This window comes from Heptranchias perlo, unplaced genomic scaffold, assembly GCF_035084215.1.
Source record: "Heptranchias perlo isolate sHepPer1 unplaced genomic scaffold, sHepPer1.hap1 HAP1_SCAFFOLD_177, whole genome shotgun sequence".
Classification (NCBI taxonomy): Eukaryota; Metazoa; Chordata; class Chondrichthyes; order Hexanchiformes; family Hexanchidae; genus Heptranchias; species Heptranchias perlo.
This window is the reverse complement of record NW_027139044.1, coordinates 201,092-225,354: the sequence shown is the minus strand read 5'-3', so window position 1 is coordinate 225,354 and position 24,263 is coordinate 201,092. Positions and strand designations below refer to the sequence as shown.

At 48.8% G+C, this 24,263-nt stretch overlaps 1 protein-coding gene across 3 annotated transcripts in view; it reads right to left on the bottom strand.

Moving 5' to 3' along the window:
- LOC137309691 (uncharacterized) overlaps positions 1–24,263 on the bottom strand; it is a 414,121-nt gene that overhangs the window by 370,436 nt on the left and 19,422 nt on the right. For all 3 annotated transcript variants that reach the window (XM_067977758.1, XM_067977759.1, XM_067977760.1), the window contains exon 4: positions 20,098–20,228. In XM_067977758.1, coding sequence (XP_067833859.1) covers positions 20,098–20,228 — 131 coding nt within the window. The remainder of the gene's footprint in view (positions 1–20,097; positions 20,229–24,263) is intronic.

Below are 24,263 nucleotides of genomic sequence, written 5' to 3'. Positions count from 1 at the left end.
TTGCTCACTGCCAAACAGGCTTATCCTACTCAATGAGTGAGGGTGAGTCATCAAATGTGCTTTTATGTTCAAGTTTATTGGGTAGTATAGTGCTGATATTGTGCTATTTATGTTGCTTTCTGTCTTAAGCAATATGTTACGTTAGCCAAGAAAATAAAATTCTCTTGTTCTATGTAAAAATACTGATTCTTAGAAGGAGAGGAGCACACGAGCGTTGTGAATTTCCGAAGGGTGTCTCAGTAAAACAATTTGGGAAGCTCTGGAGTATAGGGCTAAAATCAAGTGGACTAGATATAGGCAAGGAAGGGGTACAAATAGTCAATAAAGTTGGAGTTCAAAGATAAAAAAGGGCAGGTTACATCAGTAGGGGTGTATTACAGACCTCCAAATTCTCCCCCACTTTGCAATAAAGGGATAATCCCTCAACCCACTACCCATCGTCCCACTGGTGTGGTGTACTGAGGAAGAATGCCAGAAGCCTGGCATGTGCTGCGTCCTATCCAGTCCACTCTGGAGCAGGGCAAGAAGTGCTCATGCTTCTTCTTCCAGAAGCTGCACAGAGAGACCTCTGTGATCAGCAGCCTGAAAGACGGCTCACTGACGTCTTGACAGGCCTGTGGATCAGCAAATCCTTTTATGCCAGGCTGCATGATGCGAAGCCCAGATAGCACGGCCTCCCAGTTCTTCCTGTCCTCTATCACAGAAGTCTTAGAGGACAGTGAACGGGAGAGCATGGATCAGCCACTGACCATGAACGAGCTGACAAAGGCTGTCCAGTCCTTGGAGAAGAGTAAAACTCCCAGAAGCGACGCCTTACCAGTCAAGTTGTACACGGCTCTGTGGGACTGGATAGGCCCAGTCCTACTGGAAATGTACTTCTGTACATGCCTCTGGCAGGCAGCATGTCAGAGGCCATGAGGAAGGGCATCATACCCTCATCTACAAGCGGAAGGGGGAGAGGGAAGAAATCAAAAATTGGTGACCCATTTCTTTGCTAAGTGTCGACTATAAGATTTTTGTCTAAGGCCATCGCCAACTGGCTCAAGCCTGCTCTGGAGCAGGTGAGCCACCCGGATCAGACCTGTACTGTACCCAGCAAGAAGATCTCTGACAGCCTTGCGCTGCTCAGGGATACGATCGCCCACGTGCAGGATAGGGGGTGAATACCTGCTTCATCAGCCTGGATCAGGAGAAGGCCTTCGACAGAATATCCCATACGTACATGATAGACGTGCTCTCCAAAATGGGTTTTGGGGCGGGAATCCGGGATTGGATCCGACTGCTCTATGTGGACATCGTAGCGCAGTCCTAATCAAAGGGTGGGAGTCAGAGAGCATTCCGATCAGATCTGGAGTCAGGCAGGGCTGTCCTCTCTCCACGGTCTTGTTTGTATGTTGTATCAAGCTGTTTGCCGCGTCCATCAGGAAGGACCCAGGTATCAGGGGGTGACAATACCAGGCAGCGGAGGCTCTCCGGTTAAGGCCTCCCTGTACATGGATGCATCACCGTCTTCTGCTCTGACCAGCAGTCAGTCCACACACTGATGGGCATCTGCAACCGTTTTGAGCTGGCCTCGGGAGTCAGAGTGAATCAAAGTAAAAGCAAAGCAATATTCTTTGGCAGGTGGGAGGCCCGGTCCCTTGTCCACTTCACCGTCAGGTCCGGCTACCTGAAGGTGCTGGGGATCTGATTCAGGGGTCTCCTAGCGTGCACAAAGAACTGGGAGGAGCGGGTCACCAAGGCCAAACAGAAGCTTAGTACATGGGTGGGGCGATCCATCTCCATAACCAGCAGGAATCTGGTGATAAGGTGTGAGGTGCTCATGGCGTTGCTCTACGTCGCCAGGCTCTGGCCCATTCCCCACAACTCCATCGTCACAGTCCCTGAGCTATCTTCCACTTTGTCTGGAGGTCCAAGGTAGAAGGCGTCCGCAGGTCACCATGTACAAGCCCCCAGACAAAGTGGGGGAAGAGCGTCCCCATAGCCACTCTGATCCTCATGGCCACCTTTGTGTGTGACTGCCTCAGGATATGTGTAGAGACCCAGTAAGCAAACACCATCTCACCTACATACTGAGTTTCTACCTGTCCAACTCACCGAGAAAGCTGGGTCTGGCCACACTGGCCGAGCAGGCACAGGACGTCCCGTCCAGCTGGACCGTTCCCCCCCATCTGGCCCAGGTAGAGAAGTTCTTGAGAAGGAACCCCTTCGACCACAAAGCCGACACGAAACGTTCTCAGAGTCCTGCAAGGAACGGAGAGGGTGGACTCGATCGGTTTCTTCCCCGACCAGATGGTCGATGCCATTTGGCAGAACGACTTGTCGCCGGAACTGACCAACAGGCACCAGAATGTAGTCTGGATGATGGTGAAAAAGGCCCTCCCAGTGCGGTCCTTCCAACTCACACGGAACCTCAGCGCCACCACGAGCTGCCCTCGAGGCTGTGGCGGGGAGGAGACCGTTGTCCACCTCCTGATGGGCTGCCCCTTTACGCAGAGGGTGTGGAGAGAGATGTGTTGGTATCTGTCCCGGTTCATCCCAAGCAGTTCAGTAACACAGGACGCTGTGCTCTACAGGCTGTTCCCCGGGATGCACATCGAGACAGATCACCTGCGGCTGGAAGACCATCAACTCGGTGAAGGAGGCCTTTTGGTCCGCCCGAAACCTGCTGGTCTTCCAGCTGAAGAAGCTGTCCATGACCAAGTGTTGCCGACTGGTACGCTCCAAGATCCAGGAGTACGTGCCGCGGGACGTATTGAGGCGAGGTGCGACCTACGCAAAGGCTCCATGGGGGAAGGCCACCGTGTAAGGCCACCCCACCTTGTATTGTACACCATGAGTCATAAGAAATACTGTGTTTGAAGTGTAATAATGAGATTGCTTTGTCTACGATCGATAGTGTTTTGGTTTGAATTGTACTGGAATTGTGATATTTACATGGAATTTAAAGGTACATACAGTTCAATGAAATAAAGTATATTTTGAAATATAAAAAGAATGTGCTGCTGTCTGACAGGTGGATAGCAGCCGTCACCATTCCCTGGACCATGGATCTGTGGCCCCACTAATTAGCAAGATGTGTGGTCTAATGGCAGATCCTGTAAGCCCTGAGAGACAGCAGCATGCGTTGCATTCACCACGGTCTCAAAGCCGCTATTGCGGGCTGCTCTGCTTTCTCCCCTATCGCCACCAGAGCTTCCATACAGATGGAGGTCCTCAGCCACTTCTTGCCGATCTGCTGCAACGAAGACAAAGATGCTGAGATGTTGCCGCAAATGTGGGCTGTAGCCTCGAGAGCCACACTTGTCAGTTGCCGCACATCCGTGGAGATTAGTCTGAAGAGTCTAAAGGAGAAGAGTAGATGCGATGTTCCTCAAAAATCCTCCTAAATTGCAGGGCATCCCCAGATTGAATCCAGGAACCTGATTCATGCCTTCAACATGCCATGTGTTCTACATTGCACCGTTTCTCAACTCATGTCCTGGGATGCTGCTTAGGTGTCATCATCTATGAATACAGAGGGTAGCCTCATCTCTGAGAAGCCATCCTGAGGATTCCTTTCTGAGTGGAAAAGTGCTGGAATGCATTATAGCAGCTGCCAGGAAAGAGAGAATTCACTTGTATGATGCAGCGCTGCTGGTCAAATGAGCTGCACATTGAGTGGACTCATTTCCTGTTGACGTAACTGGTGGTATTGTGAAAAGGAGCAAAGTATGGCCACAAGGGTGCAATCTATGACTGCTTGAACCTTCAGGAATCCTCTCACTATAAAATTATAAAATTGTAATAACCTGTCATACGGCTGCTAACTGCCCTTGGGCAAGGAAGTGAAATTGCTTGCTGTAGCAAATAATGCACCTGTGACTTGCTTAATGCATCTGTGCAAGCTATTCGGCTATTGTTAGTGGTATCTCCAGTTGCAGCATGGAATGACTGTAGCATAAAGGTACAAGCCAGTTTTGAGCTTAGCAGCCACTGCAGTGCTTATAGTGGAAGCAGACAGTAGGTCAGGTTGCAAAATGAGCTGTAACTTAGTGGTTTTTGGCAATGCAGATCTTTAAATTCACTTCTGCCTTTTTTCTAACGCCTAGCAATTCAGGATGTCTGTTTTATACTGGTGAGAAAATGACTGATGCGGAAATAACGGAAAATGGGATGCATGAATTACCGCATCATTACCACCTCATTTGCATTTAGCTACCCATAAATGGTTTAGAAAGGCACGGATTAATCAAGGACAGTCAACATGGATTTGTTAAGGGAAGGTTATGTCTGACTAGCTTGACTGAATTTTTTGAGGAGATAACAAGGAGGGTCGATGAGAGTCGTGCATTTGATGTGGTGTACATGGATTTTAGCAAGGCTTTTGACAAGGTCCCATATGGCAGACTGGTCAAAAAAGTAAAAGCTCATGGGATCCAAGGGAAAGTGGCTAGTTGGATCCAAAATTGGCTCAGTGACGGGTGTTTTTGTGATTGGAAGGCTGTTTCCAGTGGGATTCCGCAGGGCTCAGTACAGGATTCCTTGCTTTTTGTGGTATATATTAATAATTTAGACTTTACATTTATAGGGGGCATGATTACAAACTTTGCAGATGATACAAAAATTGGCTGTGTGGTTGATAGTGAGGGGGAAAGCTGTAGACTGCAGGAAGATATCAATGGACTGGTCAGGTGGGCAGAAAAGTGGCAAATGGAATTCAATCCGGAGAAGTGTGAAGTAATGCATTTGGGGAGGTCAAACAAGGCAAGGGAATACACAATAAATGGGAGGATACTGCCAGGTGTAGAGGAACAGAGGGACCTTGGAGTGCATGTCCACAGATCCCTGAAGGTGGCAGGACAGGTAGACAGGCGGTTAAGAAGGCATACTTTCCTTTATTAGCCGAGGCATAGACTATAAGAGCAGAGAGGTTATACTAGAACTGTATAAAACACTAGTTATTGCACAGCTTGAAGACTGCGACAGTTCTGGTCATCACATTACAGGAAAGATGTGATTGCACTAGAGAGGGTACAGAAGAGATTTACGAGGGCTGGAGAATTTTAACTATGAGGAGAGATTGGATAGGCTGAGGTTGTTTTCTTTAGAACAGAGGAGGCTGAGGGGAGATTTAATTGAGGTGTATAAAATTATGATGGGCCTAGATAGAGTGGACAGGAAGGACCTATTTCCCTTAGCAGAGAGGTCAATAACCAGGGGGCATAGATTTAAAGTAATTGGTAGGATTAGAGGGGATCTGAAGAAAAAATGTTTCTCCCAGAGGGTGGTGGGGGTCTAGAACTCACTATCTGAAAGGGTGGTAGAGGCAGAGACCCTCATCACATTTCAGAAGTGCTTGGATGTGCACTTGAAGTGCCGTAACCTACAAGGCTACGGACCAAGTGCTGGAAAGTGGGATTAGGCTGGCTTTTTCGACCGGCACAGACATGATGGGCCGAATGGCCTCCTTCTGTGCCGTAAATTTTTCTATGTTTCTATGAATGAGTATTTCCCTCGGTTGTTCAGAAATGATGTGTGAAAATGGAGCAGGCCACCTCCTGCAGTGCAGCACTCCCTCAGTACTGCACTAAAGTATCAGCCGATATTAGCCACAACCTTCTGACTCAAAGGCAAGGGTGCTACCACTGAAAAGGCCAACGTCCACATGTTAATTATACAAATGTAATGCATGCCATCAAGGACAGACTGCCTCCTTCCCCAAATCTATTTTATAAAGTAAAGAACCAGCAAATTCAGTTCAAAGATTAAAATCCAAAATTACTTGGAATAATGCATTTTTACCAAGAAGGGTAATGGAGCCTGGGAAAAACAGCGACCCTGGTATGTCTGTAAGATGTGGGAACATATCCGTCCAACAAAAAACTTTTGGTTCAAAAGTCGAATTCATAAAAAAATGAATTGCAAACTAATGTTAAGCCAACCATTTTGATTTCCTCTTCCAATTTTCCTTCCACGCCTATCCTGAAAAGACAGCAACTCATGTGAAAGTATAGTGCCATGCGTGTCAACCAGCTGTTCTTTGTGTGCGAGACTGGACAATGACGGTCATCAAATTGAGCCCTGTGCTGTCTTCACCTGATGTTCACATATGTGTAACTCCAGCTGGGGCCACTAAGATCTAACAAGAGCAGGAACCCAGCCCAAAGTTGTCCTCCACAGCCCAGAGAGGCTGAAGTCAATTATGCACCGCCATCACATAATTTGAGATTGATTAGCTCACCACAAACTGGGGATGAAATCTGGGACCGTCCAGGCCTGTACATTCCACTGCCAAGGTGCACTTAACCACAGAGCCATCACTAATTCTAACATCAAGTTATAGTCCAGCAATTTTATTTTAAATTCACAAGCTATCGGAGGCTACCTCCTTCCTCAGGTGAACGATGTGGAAATGAAATCCTCGAAATGAAATCGCATTTATAATTCACAGAACAATGCTTGGTGATTACAGACAGTTTTTTCAACTGCCCGTTGCCAAGGCAATCAGTGTGCAGACAGACAGGTGTTACCTGCAAGGTCTCAGAATATACAAATCACCAAAAAAAACAACAAACAAAAAAAAACAGAGATAGAGAGGTAGAAACATAGAAAAGACAGCAACTGACCCGTTATATTAAAAACAGATAACATTTGTTCGCTGGTGGGGTAACGTGTAGCGTGACATGAACCCAAGATCCCGGTTGAGGCCGTCCTCATGGGTGCGGAACTTGGCTATCAATTTCTGCTCGACGATTTTGCGTTGTCGTGTGTCTCGAAGGCCGCCTTGGAGTACGCTTACCCGAAGGTCGGTGGATGAATGTCCATGACTGCTGAAGTGTTCCCCGACTGGGAGGGAACCCTCCTGTTTGGCGATTGTTGCGCGGTGTCCGTTCATCCGTTGTCGCAGCGTCTGCATGGTCTCGCCAATGTACCATGCTCTGGGGCATCCTTTCCTGCAACGTATGAGGTAGACAACGTTGGCCGAGTCACAGGAGTATGAACCATGCACCTGGTGGGTGGTGTCCTCTCGTGTGATGGTGGTATCTGTGTCGATGATCTGGCATGTCTTGCAGAGGTTACTGTGGCAGGGTTGTGTGGTGTCGTGGACGCTGCTCTCTTGAAAGCTAGGTAATTTGCTGCGAACGATGGTCTGTTTGAGGTTGGGTGGCTGTTTAAAGGCGAGTAGTGGAGGTGTGGAGATGGCCATAGCGAGGTGTTCGTCGTCATTGATGACATGTTGAAGGCTGCGGAGAACATGGCGTAGTTTCTCCGCTCCGGGGAAATACTGGACGACAAAGGGTACTCTGTTGGTTGCGTCCCGTGTTCGTCTCCTGAGGAGGTCTATGCGATTTTTTGCTGTGGCCCGTCGGAACTGTCGATCGATGATTTTTTGCTGTGGCCCGTCGGAACTGTCGCTCGACTCATCGATCGACAGTTCCGACGGGCCACAGCAAAAAATCGCATAGACCTCCTCAGGAGACTAACACGGGACGCAACCAACAGAGTACCCTTTGTCGTCCAGTACTTCCCCGGAGCGGAGAAACTACACCATGTTCTCCGCAGCCTTCAACATGTCATCAATGACAACGAACACCTCGCTATGGCCATCCCCACACCTCCACTACTCGCCTTTAAACAGCCACCCAACCTCAAACAGACCATCGTTCGCAGCAAATTACCTAGCTTTCAAGAGAGCAGCGTCCACGACACCACACAACCCTGCCACGGTAACCTCTGCAAGACATGCCAGATCATCGACACAGATACCACCATCACACGAGAGGACACCACCCACCAGGTGCATGGTTCATACTCCTGTGACTCGGCCAACGTTGTCTACCTCATACGTTGCAGGAAAGGATGCCCCAGAGCATGGTACATTGGCGAGACCATGCAGACGCTGCGACAACGGATGAACGGACACCGCGCAACAATCGCCAAACAGGAGGGTTCCCTCCCAGTCGGGGAACACTTCAGCAGTCATGGACATTCATCCACCGACCTTCGGGTAAGCGTACTCCAAGGCGGCCTTCGAGACACACGACAACGCAAAATCGTCGAGCAGAAATTGATAGCCAAGTTCCGCACCCATGAGGACGGCCTCAACCGGGATCTTGGGTTCATGTCACGCTACACGTTACCCCACCAGCGAACAAATGTTATCTGTTTTTAATATAACGGGTCAGTTGCTGTCTTTTCTATGTTTCTACCTCTCTATCTCTGTTTTTTTTGTTTGTTGTTTTTTTTGGTGATTTGTATATTCTGAGACCTGGCAGGTAACACCTGTCTGTCTGCACACTGATTGCCTTGGCAACGGGCAGTTGAAAAAACTGTCTGTAATCACCAAGCATTGTTCTGTGAATTATAAATGCGATTTCATTTTGAGGATTTCATTTCCACATCGTTCACCTGAGGAAGGAGGTAGCCTCCGAAAGCTTATGAATTTAAAATAAAATTGCTGGACTATAACTTGGTGTTGTAAAATTGTTTACAATTGTCAACCCCAGTCCATCACCGGCATCTCCACATAATTCTAACATTACCTAGTTCTATCGTTCAGATTTTGCCACCCATTTTCAAACTGCTGTTCCCCAGCATCATGATAAAGCTTGTATAGCATCTACATGCATTAGTAGTAGTACTGAATTAAGGCATGGTCATAATTTGGTTCATTGCAGAGGTGGGGGCTGGGTTACAAAAACCAACCAGGGCTCAGAGTTCTAAAATTAACATTTCAACTTGGTTGACATTAAGCTGCAAAAAGCAATTACTGATGTTTTATGTGACGCCATTGCTTAGTATTGAACTCAGACTGGCTCCACACAAATCAATCCAGCCCTTAGATATCTGGGCTGTGACAAAGTTACCTCTTAATATATTATTGAATGCACTTTTATTGATCACAGTCCCAAACTTATAAAACCATATCCATAAATTATGAATTCCCTTTAATAAAAGTGCACAATCCATTTGTACTGATTGGATTTCGTGCAGGGCGCTGAACCATAAGCTGCAGCAGGGCCTGGGTGGTCCTGTGACTCTTTTGCCCTCTGCCGTAAACCCTTTGGTAATGGTCATGAAATGAATAAGGAAAGGAGAGAAAACATAACAATCTTGGTGTTTATGATCACATAATCCACATTTTCAAGTATTAAGTAATTTAGAAACATTTGTGTTTTCCTGATTTATTTACCCAGTAGTATTTAGCCCTCATTAAAAATAAACCGACTGAGCTGCCATTGTCTGTTCCCTACACAGTCTTTTAGTAAGGCGGACATCCTTTAGGAAGGAAACCTGCGTCCTTACCCGGTCTGGCCTATATGTGACTCCCGGACCCACAGCAATGTGGTTGATTCTTAATCGCCCTCTGAAATGGCCTAGCAAGCCACTCAGTTGTACAATCTCGCTAAAAAATGTCACAATAAGAATAAAATCGGATGGACCACCCAGCATCGGACCACTAGGCACCAGACGCGACAAACGCAAACCAAGCCCAGTCGACCCTGCAAAGTCCTCCTCACTAACATCTGGGGACTTGTGCCAAAATTGGGAGAGCTGTCCCACAGTCAAGCAACAGCCTGACATAGCCATACTCACAGAATCATACCTTTCAGCCAACATCCCAGACTCTTCCATCACCATCCCTGGGTATGTCCTGTCCCACCGGCAGGATAGACCCACCGGAGGTGGCGGTACAGTGATATACAGTCAGAAAGGAGCGGCCCTGGGAGTCCTCAACATTGACTCCGGACCCCATGAAATCTCATGGCATCAGGTCAAACATGGGCAAGGAAACCTCCTGCTGATTACCATCTACTGCCCTCCCTCAGCTGACAAATCAGTCCTCCTCCATATTGAACACCACTTCGAGGAAGCACTGAGGGTAGCAAAGGCACAGAATGTACTCTGGGTGGGGGACTTCAATGTCCATCACCAAGCCTGGCTCGGTAGCACCACTACTAACCGAGGTGGCCGAGTCCTGAAGGACATAGCTGCCAGTCTGGGCCTGCGGCAGGTGGTGAGCGAACCAACACGAGGGAAAAACCAACTTGACCTCATCCTCACCAATCTACCTATCGCAGATGCATCCGTCCATGACAGTATTGGTAGGAGTGACCACCGCACAGTCCTCGTGGAGACGAAGTCCCATCCTCACACTGAGGACACCATCCAACGTGTTATGTGGCACCATCACCATGCTAAATGGGATAGATTCAGAACAGATCTAGCAGCTCAAAACTGGGCATCCATGAGGCGCAGTAGGCCATCATCAGCAGCAGAATTGTATTCCAGCACGATCTGTAACCTCATGGCCCAGCATATTCCTCACACTACCATTACCAACAAGCCAGGGGATCAACCCTGGTTCAATGAGTGTCGAAGAGCATGCCAGGAGCAGCAGCAGGCATACCTGAAAATTAGATGCCAACCTGGTGAAGCTACAACTCAGGACTACATGCATGCTAAACAGTGGAAGCAACATGCTAATCGTGAATGGTGGTGAACAATTAAACAACTAACGGAAGGAGGAGGCTCTGTAAACATCCCCATTCTCAATGATGGCAGAGTCCAACATGCGAGTGCAAAAGACAAGGCTGAAGCGTTTGCAACCATCTTCAGCCAGAAGTGCCGAGTGGATGATCCATCTCGGCCTCCTCCTAATATCCCCACCATCACAGAAGCCAGTCTTCATCCAATTCGATTCACTCCACGTGACATCAAGAAACGGCTGAGTGCACTGGATACAGTAAAGACTATGGGCCCCGACAACATCCCGGCTGTAGTGCTGAAGAACTAGCTGCGCCTCTAGCCAAGCTGTTCCAGTACAGCTACAACACTGGCATCTACCCAACAATGTGGAAAATTGCCCAGGTATGTCCTGTCCACAAAAAGCAGGACAAATCCAATCTGGCCAATTACCGCCCCATCAGTCTACTCTCAATTATCAGCAAAGTGATGGAAGGTGTCGTCGACAGTGCTATCAAGCGGCACTTACTCACCAATAACCTGCACACCGATGCTCAGTTTGGGTTCCACCAGCAGCACTCGGCTCCAGACCTCATTACAACCTTGGTCCAAATATGGACGAAAGAGCTGAATTCCAGAGGTGAGGTGAGAGTGACTGCCCTTGACATCAAGGCAGCATTTGACCGAGTGTGGCACCAAGGAGCCCTAGTAAAATTGAAGTCAATGGGAATCAGGGGGGAAACTCTCCGGTGGCTGGAGTTATACCTAGCACAAAGGAAGATGGTAGTGGTTGTTGGAGGCCAATCATCTCAGCCCCAGGACATTGCTGCAGGAGTTCCTCAGGGCAGTGTCCGAGGCCCAACCATCTTCAGCTGCTTCATCAATGACCTTCCCTCCATCATAAGGTCAGAAATGGGGATGTTCGCTGATGATTGCACAGTGTTCAGTTCCATTAGCAACCCCTCAGAAAACGAAGCAGTCCATGCCCACATGCAGCAAGACCTGGACAACATCCAGGCTTGGGCTCATAAGTGGCAAGTAACATTCGTGCCAGACAAGTGCCAGCCAATGACCATCTCCAACAAGAGAGAGTCTAACCACCTCCCCTTGACATTCAACGGCATTACCATCGCCGAATCCCCCACCATCAACATTCTGGGGGTCACCATTGACCAGAAACTTAACTGAACCAGCCATATAAATACTGTGGCTACAAGAGCAGGTCAGAGGCTGGGTATTCTGCGGCTAGTAACTCACCTCCTGACTCCCCAAAGCCTTTCCACCATCTACAAGGCACAAGTCAGGAGTGTGATGGGATACTCTCCACTTGCCTGGATGAGTGCAGCTCCAACAACACTCAAGAAGCTCGACACCATCCAGGGCAAAGCAGCCCGCTTGACTGGCACCCCATCCACCACCATAAACATTCACTGTGGCTGCAGTGTGTACCATCCACAGGATGCACTGCAGCAACTCGCCAAGGCTTCTCCGACAGCACCTCCCAAACCCACGACCTCTACCACCTAGAAGGACACGAGCAGCAGGTACATGGGAACAATGCCACCTGCACGTTCACCTCCAAGTCACACACCATCCCAACTTGGAAATATATCGCCATTCCTTCGTCGTCGCTGGGTCAAAATCCTGGAACTCCCTTCCTAACAGCACTGTGGGAGAACCTTCACCACACGGACTGCAGCGGTTCAAGAAGGAGGCTCACCACCACCTTCTCGAGGGCAATTAGGGATGGGCAATAAATGCTGGCCTCGCCAGTGATGCCCACATCCCATGAACAAATAAAAATAAATGATCTGCCCCATACAGTAGGGTTCACAAGCAGCCTCCAAAGCAATAGTAATATTGGTGAATACCATGGCCTAGAAACTGGTTCGAACCCAATGCCAAACGTGAACCGCCGCACCTAAACTGGTGAGCAAGAGGATCGTGTGAAATTGGTCATCTTGCATCATCAGGAATGCGACCAGCTTTCTGGGGATGCCAGGAGGCATTGCGTTGGTCGCAAAGAGGATGAAGATCGGCCAGCGGGGCAGGCAGAGGTCGGGAGGGGTGGAGAGGGAGCGGTGGTTGGCAGTGCAGGCAGTCTCCCCCAGTCCCCTTTAACGGCTGTTGGTTTAGCTGCTCTGCGCCTGAGAAAACTGACCGCAGCGTGCACGGCATATGGTGCGGTTAGGCGCCAATCAATGGGCCTGAAATAGATTTTAGGCCCCCGATCTGCCCGGGCAATGGGCCTAACGCCTGGCTCAGGCGAGTGCCCTGGACGACTACAAGGTGCCCTAATCAATGTGGCATGTGACACATACCCAGCACCGAAGTGTGTGTGCACGCCACATACCACATTGGACTGCAGCGCCCGTTTCTCGCCTGAAAAACAGGTGCTGCACGATCCAATTTCTAGGCCCACAACTCTGAACTTCCCATTAGCCTGTTCATGCATTTGTAAATAATGAAAAAATGAGATCGTAGGACCTTCGTTGGAAATCTGTAATTCAGCTTCGATTCCGGTCTGTGCACAACGTTAGCTGTTCTCAGGTGGCATAACAATTGGAGTACTGCAACTGGCCTCAGTGCAACCAGGTACAGTAAGGAAGAAAAACAATTGTCCAGGACTCCCTCTTTTGATTGCTGTCCAGTAACTGCTAATGGAAAATGTATATTTGTTGGCATTGGATAAGGACAGGATCAGGCTCGGCTACAATGCCCTCCACAGTCAAATTGCCTGTCAATACTCACTATCTAATTTCACACAAGAAGGATGGTCACTTAGTCCACGGTGGACTGCTGATACATGTAGAACTGTACCACTGCATGAGTCAGTACAGGAGACGAGGGCAGAAAAAGACAGAAATTAAATCCTCGGCGCTCTTATGATTAAGATACTATCCCTCATTTTTGTCACCTTTTCTGAACTGCAGAAGCTTTTATCTCCGGAAGCTAGAAAAAGGATTAAATACATTTTCAGAGAATTTGAGATATTAAGCCTAGAAATGGACGTTGGTGACACTGGTGGATGAATGCTTAACACATTCAGGTGATATTCCTCTGTCCACCATTGTTATTGGATCTCAAGGCGTTTAAAATAATTGGGTGAATGCCTCTGTTAAAATTGCAATATGATTGTGCTGTATTCTTCTGCTAATTTCTATTCTTTATTCTATCTCTATTCTTTAGAGCAGTGCAGACAAAAGTCAAAAGTGTGGAAGTGTAATAAAATCACTGGAGAAAATGGCGGAGGAAGGGATGAGTAAGGTTAATGATGTTGAAAATCATGTTCGCATATTTGGAATCGCAAAGGGCCTAGAAACAAATTCTAATAAAATGGAAGCTTTTGTTCAGAAGCAGAAAGCAGGTCCATCACAAGCTGCGATGGCCGACCTTCCCCCCCCACTCCCCCAACAAGCTGCCATGGCCGACCTCCCCCCACCCCCCCCACAAGCTGCGATGTCCGACCTCCCCCCACCACCCCCCACAAGCTGCGATGGCCGACCTACCCCACCCCCCCACAAGCTGCGATGGCCGACCTTCCCCTTCGCCCCACCCCCCCACAAGCTGCGATGGCCGACCTTCCCCCTCCCAACAAGCTGCGATGGCCGACCTTCCCCCCCCCCAACAAGCTGCGATGGCCAACCTAACCCCCCCCACAAGCTGCGATGGCCGACCTTCCCCCCGCCCCCCCCCACCGACAAGCTGCGATGGCCGACCTTCCCCTTCGCCCCACCCCCCCACAATCTGCGATGGCCGACCTTCCCCCTCCCAACAAGCTGCGATGGCCGACCTTCCCCCTCCCAACAAGCTGCGATGGCCGACCTTCCCCCCCCCCCAACAAGCTGCGATGGCCAACCTAACCCCCCCCACCCCCCCCACAAGCTGCGATGGCCGACCTTCCCCCCGCCCCCCCCACCGACAAGCTGCGATGGCCGACCTTCCCCTTCGCCCCACCCCCCCACAAGCTGCGATGGCCGACCTTCCCCCTCCCAACAAGCTGCGATGGCCGACCTTCCCCCCCCCAACAAGCTGCGATGGCCAACCTAACCCCCCCCACCCCCCCCACAAGCTGCGATGGCCGACCTTCCCCCCACCCCCACAAGCTGCGATGGCCGACCTTCCCCTCACCCCCCCCCACCGCAAGCTGCGATGGCCGACCTTCCCCCCCCCACCAGCTGCGATGGCCGACCTTCACCCCCCCCCCCCCAACAAGCTGCGATGGCCGACCTTCCCACCCCCACAAGCTGCGATGGCCGACCTTGCCCCCCCCCACCCCACAAGCTGCGATGGCCGACCATCCCCCCCCCCTCACAAGCTGCGATGGCCGACCTTCCCACCCCCACAAGCTGCGATGGCCGACCTCCCCCCACCGCCCCCCACACAAGCTGCGATGGCCGACCTTCCCCCCCCCACCCCCCAACAAGCTGCGATGGCCGACCTTCCCCCCCCCCCACAAGCTGCGATGGCCGACCTTCACCCCCCCACAAGCTGCGATGGCCGACCTTTCGCCACCCCCCCTCCCCCACAAGCCGCGATGGACCTTCCCTCCCCCACAAGCTGCGATGGCCGACCTTCCCCCCCCCACAAGCTGCGATGGCCGACCTTCACCCCCCCACAAGCTGCGATGGCCGACCTTTCGCCACCCCCCCTCCCCCACAAGCCGCGATGGACCTTCCCTCCCCCACAAGCTGCGATGGCCGACCTTCACCCCCCCACAAGCTGCGATGGCCGACCTTCCCCCCCCCACAAGCTGCGATGGCCGACCTTCACCCCCCCACAAGCTGCGATGGCCGACCTTTCCCCCCCCCTCCCCCACAAGCCGCGATGGCCGACCTTCCCTCCCCCACAAGCCGCGATGGCCGACCTTCCCTCCCCCACAAGCCGCGATGGCCGACCTTCCCTCCCCCACAAGCCGCGATGGCCGACCTTCCCTCCCCCACAAGCTGCGATGGCCGACCTTCCCTCCCCCACAAGCTGCGATGGCCGACCTTCCCTCCCCCACAAGCTGCGATGGCCGACCTTTCCCCCGCCGTTAAGTTCGGCAGGGCCTCCATGCTGTCTAGGGCCTCACTGGCACCCTTCCCGACTCCCCCTAAATATCGGGGCCAATGGCTCAAAAACAAATAGAACTGGTTGAAAATATTCTCTGCAAAGAGCTTCCAGAGGATGGCCAGTCGACTGGAAAGCAGTATTTCACTCTTAAGACAAGTGCTACTGTGGGCATGTAGACTGTACAGAGATCCCCTGTAAGTTACTACAGAGCAACATGTGTGCACTGAAATGGATGACCCAATTTTGCTGTGCTGTTAGTTCTGAAGCCACATTACAACACAACCTAAGCATACAATGGTACAAAAGCCCAAGCAACACTTGAGCTTCAAACTCTTAAAAAATTTTGCAGAGATGCAGTTTAAGTTCTCAAGCACTCTCAACTTAACGTGATTCTTCTAGTGTTAGTGGACAGCGGATGTTCCCATTAGCCCCATCTACTATCATTAAAATGTAACCATCCAGTGAGGAGAACACAACAAATGCAAGCACTCCACTATCACTAGGCAGACGGCATCGTGGACTTGGCAATACAATGTGGGTCTGCTGGGCATCATTGCACCGAGACTGGGTACTTGTAGTATATCTATTTTTCGGATCCACTGATGCTATAATTGGAAGGGCTTGAGAGTAAAATGAGTCCTACAATTTGTTCGTATATCGTAGGAACAGCATATCAGCACTTGAAGTGAAAAGTACTCCGTATATGTGTACATAATGGGGGCAAGCACCAACCATTTTCATGACCTAATTTGGCCCATTTTAGCTCAAATTCATATTGTGGACAAATGTCTCTTTTCAGGTGTGCACCAGGTAGGTAGCTGCCATTCATAACTGGAACCTCAGCAGCAAAAGTATTTTTTAACCCATAGTCTCGTCATTAGGTACCTGATTGCTGGAGGTCTAGTTGGGAGTGCCAGGCAATCTCTTATAGTTGAATGGTAAATATATATCTACGTTCCCCAAAAATTCAGTGAATAGGATCCAACTCTAGTCTTTGATGGTGTGAGAAACTCAGATTGATTGGTACATCTTCAATTTTCGCTTTGCAAGTACCAAAATTTAAGGTCATGCTTATTTTACTTTTAAGTAGTTTTTCTGATCTTGAGATGAATAGGCCTTTGACCCAGCTTAACAAGGCAGTTTGTTTCCCTATGGCACATCAAATTACAGCTCTCCCAGCTTTGTATATCAACGACGTTAAGGCCTGTGTTGTCCTCTGTTTTGTGGCAACACAAAGTGTTACTATAGTCACTCTTGTTTACACTGTAGAGAGATTGAGCAGGAATGCATTATTGGAGGAGGGAAGGAACAGAAAGATTTTCTTATTAATCCTTGTTCAACATTACTTTCCTAATTCAGGGTAATTGCTACTTTTCATGCACACCAAAATTCTTTTAAAGAAAGGAGAAAGAAATTGCACTTACATAATGCCTCATCACAGGATGTCCCAATGCACTTTACAACCAATAGATTATTTTTGAAGTGCAGTCACTGTCGTTATGTAGGCATGTGCAGCAGCCAATTTGTGCACTGCAAGGTCCCACAATAAAGAAATAATTGAATGACCAGATAAACTTCTTTTTTGGTGATATCAGAATTTCAAATGGTAAGTTGGTAGTTCCAATTTGCCACGATGTGGGGTTAGGTTCAATAAGGTATTCATGAAATGGTCTGTCCTACCCTTTATCGCTCCACAAGCAATGACTAGGGCCAATATCAAATTTCATGCCCCTCTATAAACATCAGGAGATTCTTTCCATTTTGTTGCCTGCAATGGTGTTTGAATCTTTGGCAGTAAGTGTAAATGAATGTCTGCCTTTTTGTCACAACACTCAACGCAGAGGTCCCTTCAGGGAAACCTGCTTGTCTCAGATCTGCTTTTCATTTTAATCAATGACTAGGTGGATGACTTTGGTTTCTTTACAGATTACATCACCCTCTGGGACAGAGTAGCTAACTCCCCATATAAAAAAACAAGTAACAACCAAATTATTTCACGCAGATGTAGACAGAGATGGAGAGCAAGCAAACAATGCGTCATCTTCAGCATTGAGCAAATCAAAGGAATAATTCAAAGAAGATAGAGCACGATATTGGGTGCTCACCTCTCCTCCGTGACTGTTGCAAATGCTCTTCAGTTACAATTATTCTGTCCTCTGGTTTGGCAATCATATCTGGTCTACACTGGGCACCCAAATAGTGAAGATAGGTAGAACATCTGCTGAAAGATTAGCAGTCCTTACTGAAGTTCAGTCCTACTCGCCATCCTTGAAAAATTTATATTCTGCAAATCCTTCATTTGTCCAGTGATAGAATGCTGTCGCCCTGTTTGTCAAACAGGTTCCATCTCTGTCTCCTGAAGTCAGTGCAGTCAAAAGTGCTCTTAATTAGTAGACTTAATTAGGGCTGTGCTGAGATGAAAAAGTCCACTTTCTACAGTCATCCATCGACCATACGACCGTAGCAGCATTATAGATGTGTCAGTATTTAAGCCCAAATTCTATACTTACGCAAAGGACATAAGTACTGCTGCAGCTGTATAAGTCTCAAAGGTCTCCACAAAATCCTTGCAACAGGGTTTCTCAAACCACCAGTGTGGTGTCCCAGAACCACAGAAGTTCAATGATAAGAGTAAATTCAGCACTATCCAAAGACAGCAGCGATCCAGGTGTTTCGTGCCACCTTTTTCACCCTGTGTTTATGGCACTGTGCGGATAGTGACTGGCTTAATCTCTGAACAAGTTTTATTTTCTGATATACCATATTATATTAAGAAGTTGTTACTATCTTTTGGGCTGTATATGCTGATGTGTTTCCTGGTCTTGTTTTTTCCCCTTTTTGTACTGTAAAATCCTAAATTAAAAAGTGTTATAAAAAATTGTGAGGTGCTGTGCGCATGCAATGGCAGATAGCTAAGCTGCATTCCTAAAATCCAGGGTAGGACAGATATTGTAAACTTGAACTGCATGATGTTTGGATTAAACCCTTTAATGTTAAACACTCCAAGTCACTGCTGGACTTACATCACCTTCCACTAAATTTCTTTTTAATTTTTAAAAACATCTGACCAAATCAAATGATACTAAAGTTCTGACTATGGGACAATATAAACATTAAACACATGGATTGAAATATAGCATTGTATCATAAGTGAGCTTGACTACATCCACAATTTAACTGGGTTTAAATTTCTACGCAAGTCCAGTTATGTGGGTATATAAGAAATGGATAGTGTGGAGGGAATTAGAAGGCAGTGATTCAATCACGAAGTCTGAATGGTGTGATAGATAAACCACCAGAACTCAGCTCTGTTTACAAGTGCCAGCACAACATCATTTACTGAATACTAACTCTCTAATTCCATCCACAGCATTTTGATATTACTAAATATGAGAACTTATACAACAACAACAACTTGCATTTATATAATGCCTTTAATGTTAAAACGTCCCAAGGCATCCCAACACAGGAGCGATTATCAAACAAAATTTGACACTGAGCCACATAAGAAGATATTAGGACAGGTGACCAAAAGCTTGGTCAAAGAGGTAGGTTTAAAGGAGTGTCTTAAACGAGGTAGAGAGGCGGAACGGTTTAGTGAGGGAATTCCGGACCTTAGGGTCTAGGCAGCTGAAGGCGCGGTCGCCAATGGTGGAGCAATTAAAATCGGGGATGCATAAGAGGCAAGAATTGGAGGAGCACAGAGATCTCGGAGGGTTGTAGGGCTGCAGGAGGTGATAGGGAGGAGCGAGGCCATGGAGGGATTTGAAAACTAGGATGAGAATTTTTAAATCGAGGCGTTACCGGACCGGGAGCCAATGTACACCAGCGAACACAGAGCTGATGGGTGAACGGAACTTGGTGCGAGTTAGGACATGGGGCAGCAGAGGTTTGGATGAGCTCAAGTTTATGGAGAGTGCAAGATGGGAGCCCGGCAAGGAGAGCGATGGAATAGTTAAGTTTAGAGGTAACAAAGGCATAGGTGAGGGTTTCAGCAGCAGACGAACTGAGGCAGGGGAGATGTTACAGAGGTGGAAGTGGACGGTCTTGGTGATAGAGCAGATATGTGGTCAGAAGCTCATCTCAGGGTCAAATAGGACGCCAAGATTGCGAACGGTCTGATACAGCCTCAGACAATGGCCAGGGAGTCGACAGCTAGGGAACAGAGTTTGTCGCGGGGACCAAAGACAATGGCTTCAGTCTTCCCAATATTTAGTCGGAGGAAATTTTTGTTCATCTAGTACTGGATGTCGGACAGGCAGTATAACAAATAAGGGTCGAGGGAGGTGGTGGTGAGATACAGCTGTGTGTCGTCAGGGTACATGTGGAACCTGACATCGCGTTTTTGGATGATGACGCCAAGGGCAGCATGCAGATGAAAAATAGTACCTTCAGCTGGGGAGGGAAGGAAGATAAAATTGGAAAAAGTAGAATTGGAATTTCCAACGGCTAACTTATTTCCAAAGAATGACTGCACAAACTCAGCAGAAGTTGAACTTTAAAGATGCACATCCACATTTTTGAGGTTCTCAACTGTGCATGTTGCAGAAAATTGAGATAGCATACTTCTAAAAATTTGTTGGAAAACATTACCTGACAATCCCAGAATCCAGAAGCTGGATGCACTTCTTAATGACAGCCACATTGTAGTGACCACTTTTCATATTCCAGGTTAAATTCAGCGCTAAAGTGAAATGCCCTAAATCCAGAATCTTTCGCAGAGCCTATGAAAATGCAAAGTCTACTATTATTACATTGTGAGAAATTTTTATGCACATTCTAAGTAGCTTTTCAAAGGGCGACCACAAATTCCCAAACCTAGAAGACAGAGAGTTATTCGAGGAGCCAACTTAGAGAGGGCAGTCTCTCTGCCATGTAAGCTCACTAAACTGAAACCATGACCCCTGCTGAAGTACTAGTAAATATTGTATAATAAAGTGCTGACAGCAATTTTCTGTCTATGTAATAAGAGTGCTAAAATATTAAACCTTTGGTTAGATGTTCTCTGGGACTCATAATTGTTTCCTTCCATTATTTTCACTTAGCTTCACGCATTATACTGTGATTTATTCATCGAAACATAAACTCCAGATTATTTTTAAAAAGCAGTAAATTAGCACTAAGGCATGTGCCTGTTGATGTTGTCCCAGGCAGCACGTAATATTCGTACTGCCTGCTCACTACCATGAGTCAGGCGTGCAACAAATGAATAGCAGGTAGCCTGTTTGAGGGGCTGGATATCGGGCCTCTGTGACGCCACTTAAAGGCAGCCAGCACCTCTTAAAGAACAGGTGCACTCTGGCTGCAGAAGGAAGGAAACATTTCTCAACACAGAAATGCACGCAGCAAGTACTGAGCGGGCACCAAGGTTTTCCGATGCTGCCTTGGAGGCCCTGGTGCAGGCAGCGGAGGGAGATCCTCATCCCCTCCCAGGGGGCAAAAAGCCCTCCAGGCAACACCTCCACCATTAGTGGGAAGAGGTCAATGTCAGGAGCTTAGCTCAATGGACATGGCTGCAATATCACAAAAAGTTCAATGACCTCACCAGAGTTGTCAAGGTACGAATACTGCTCTCTTACTCTCTGCTCACATCTCCACCACTCCCCTCCCCGCTTCCCTCCATTCTCCTACAATCACTGCACCACACTTCACTACACCTCCTTCTCATCCTACTTACAAAGTCACCACTATTGCAACCCTCACATCTTACACACTGCATACCAAGTGGTCCATCAAAATAGCATTCTCTAAACACCTCACAAGACTATCACTAACACACTCTTTTCTTTCATGCAGCAGAAAGTCGCCCGCAACTTCAGTCAGCAGGCTGCCAGCGAAGGAGGTCAGGCCCGCCTTCACACCCTTTCCCCCATCTCGGGCAGGGGCAGAGTCATGGCTGTGGCGATTGGCAATGTTGGAGGAGATGTCGGGCAGGGACTCTTCACGCATTATCATCTTTTTCCCTTATCACTTTTACCTCACCCTAAACGTTCTGCATGACAAACTGCAGATGCTTTCACCAGCCCCTTCTCTCTTTCTGCTCTCCCTTCACACTAAAATCTAATGCTTCCCACACTCTTTCATTTCAGGTGCTGAAGATACAGACATACTTCTACCACTTGATGAAGAGGAGGCCAGCCTTCCTGATGATGCAGCATCACTCAATCTCACCCTCGCAAGCACCAGCACAGACTGGCACCACAGTCTACTTTACAGGCTAGTCTAGAGGAGGGGTCTTCACATGGTGCGGCAGCTAGGGCAGGGGATAGGACGCCACGGGTGCCACCTTGCCAGAGAGCAGGATCACATACCAGCTCTGCTGCAGAGGACTCAGATGCTGACTTCGAGGGCCAGGCCTACCAAGAAGGCTGATGGGCATATATCAGGAAATGCGACATGCACTGGGCTGCCTGCCAGAGAGTTTGCACAGTGTCGCAGAGCATAGAGGGGTCCAGCTCCAACTTCTGTCAAGGCTTCGAGCAGAGCTTGGAGACCATTATCTCCAACTTGGTCAGCTTCATCAATAAGACAGTGCCACCCACCATCATGGAGCCTCTCCTGACAGCTCTCTCAGCTGCCATGGAAGTTCAGACGGCTGCCACTTTGGCTTTGTGGGTCACTGTTAACAGGGGCCTCCAAAGCGTCAGAGCAGTCCTGCACTCTGTTCTCGTGCAGATCCGCATGAGTGCTGAGGTGCAGTCCCAGGAGAGTGACCTTGGCTCCATGGGAGAGGCACCTGCTCCCCCGCTACCCACTCCACCAGTGTCCTTGTTAATGCCACGCAGCAAACTGGGCCAGACTACTCCAGCCCAGGGCTGCTCGAGGTCGCCCACCACGGCCATCTGAAGGGTCCTCAATGGAAGCTCAGCAGTCTCCACCTCCCAAGCGGTAGCCACTGGGGAAATACCTCGTAGGAACACTAGGATAGGGAAACAAGCACACAAGACAGGCACTAAGAGCCTGCACAAGGCTGATTCATAATTATTTCTGTTCACAGAATAGAGGTGGAATTGAGTTGTTTGATGAATTTGTTTTTTGTTCTAGAATTGATGGTGTTTATATTTGTGGTGAGGTGAGGGCAAGACCCATAAGGCTGGAGTGAAGGAAGGTAATCGGACCGTGGTAGTAAAGACGGTGGTAAGAATTGTGTGATTGTTGATGTATTGGTTCCAGTGAAACACTCTTCGATGAGCTTCTCTCGGAGCTCCGGCAGCGAGGGGCACTGGTGATCGATGCTTCTCCTGCTCTTCCTCCGCCTCTACCTGTTCCTCCTCAACCTGCTGCACTTCTTGCTGCCCAGGTGGTGGTAAGGGCTGGTCCCTCATTACCACAACATTATGCAGCATGCAGCAGATGAGCACAAATCTGGATACCCGCTTAGGGGTGTACTGCAAAGCTCCTCGGGAACGGTCCAGGCAACGGAAGCATTGCTTGAGCTTGACAATTGTTTGCCTGATCACGTTTCTTGTGACGGCGTGGCTCTCCTTGTAGGCCAGCTCTGTAGCTATTACCAGGTTCTTGACAGGAGTCATGAGCCACGTCCAGAGGCGATATCCCACCACCCAGTAGCCAGCCTGAAATTTGACGGTCTGGCTGGAATAAATGCAGCACAAGGGACTGGCACAAGATGAAAGAGTCATTGCCAGGATAGCGGGCACAGACCTGCATGATGCACTGCCTGGGGTCACAAACCAGCTGTACGTTGAGGGAATAGAATCACTTTCCATTGATAAAGATGCCAGGCTAGTGATAGGGATCACGTAAGGCAATGAGGGTGTATTCTATGGCACCTTGCACCCTGGGGAAGCCTGCAATGCAGGCGAGCCTAGTGTTCTTTCGTCGTGCTTCGCTCTGTCAATAGGGAACAAGATGTCAGTGTTCCTCCTGGTGTAGAGTCTCCGTGACCTCCCTGATACAGCGGTGGACTGTGAATTGGAAGATGTCGCTGATGTCACCTGCTGCAGCCTGAAAGCAGCCTGTGGCATAAAAGTTGAGAGCCACAGTGACCTCGACAGCCAAAGGCACTGCTGTCCAAGCCCTGGTGCGAGGCTCAAGTTGTGGTTGCAGCAGGCGGCATTGCTCAGTGACAGCCTCCTTACTGAAGTGAAGGCGCCTCATACATTGCTCCTTGGTGAAGTTGAGGTCGAAGTGCTCGCTGAATACCCGCTGTGGGTATGGCCACCTGCACAGTGCCCTCCTACTCCTCCCTCTTGTTACAACTGGTCTTCCTTTCTGCTCCCCCTCCTCCTCCAGCCCCAAAAAGGCAGCCCTACCAGATCACCCATGCCTGCAGTCATCTGCAGTTAAAAAGGCAGCCAAAAACAGTGCAACACCTGCAAAATCTTTTGCTCTGCAGTCAAACATAACTTTCCAGAGTCAGAAAACAAGACAAAATCGCCCAGAAGTTAACCAACAACTACCTGTAAATACTGCATGATCCCTTTTAATAGTGCTGGAGTCCAGCTCTAACTTGTGTCAAGGCTTCACGCTGAGCATGGAGACCATTCTGTCCAATATGGACCGAGCAGTCCTTCCTGCCGGTTAGTGCCACGAGTTGCTGAGCGAGTTAAGCATGTGGCGAGTGAGGCACTGGGGCATATCAAAAATCAGAAAAGGGTCCTCCAACAAGCACAGGACCCTAATTTGAATAAGTTGTTCAGTTTTTCCGTAGTTCTGGCGTGCGCTCTAGACGCCTACAGAGAAGCCTGATCCAAAATGATGGGCGGTGCACCTCTGGCTCAAAATAACCAGGCGTTCCC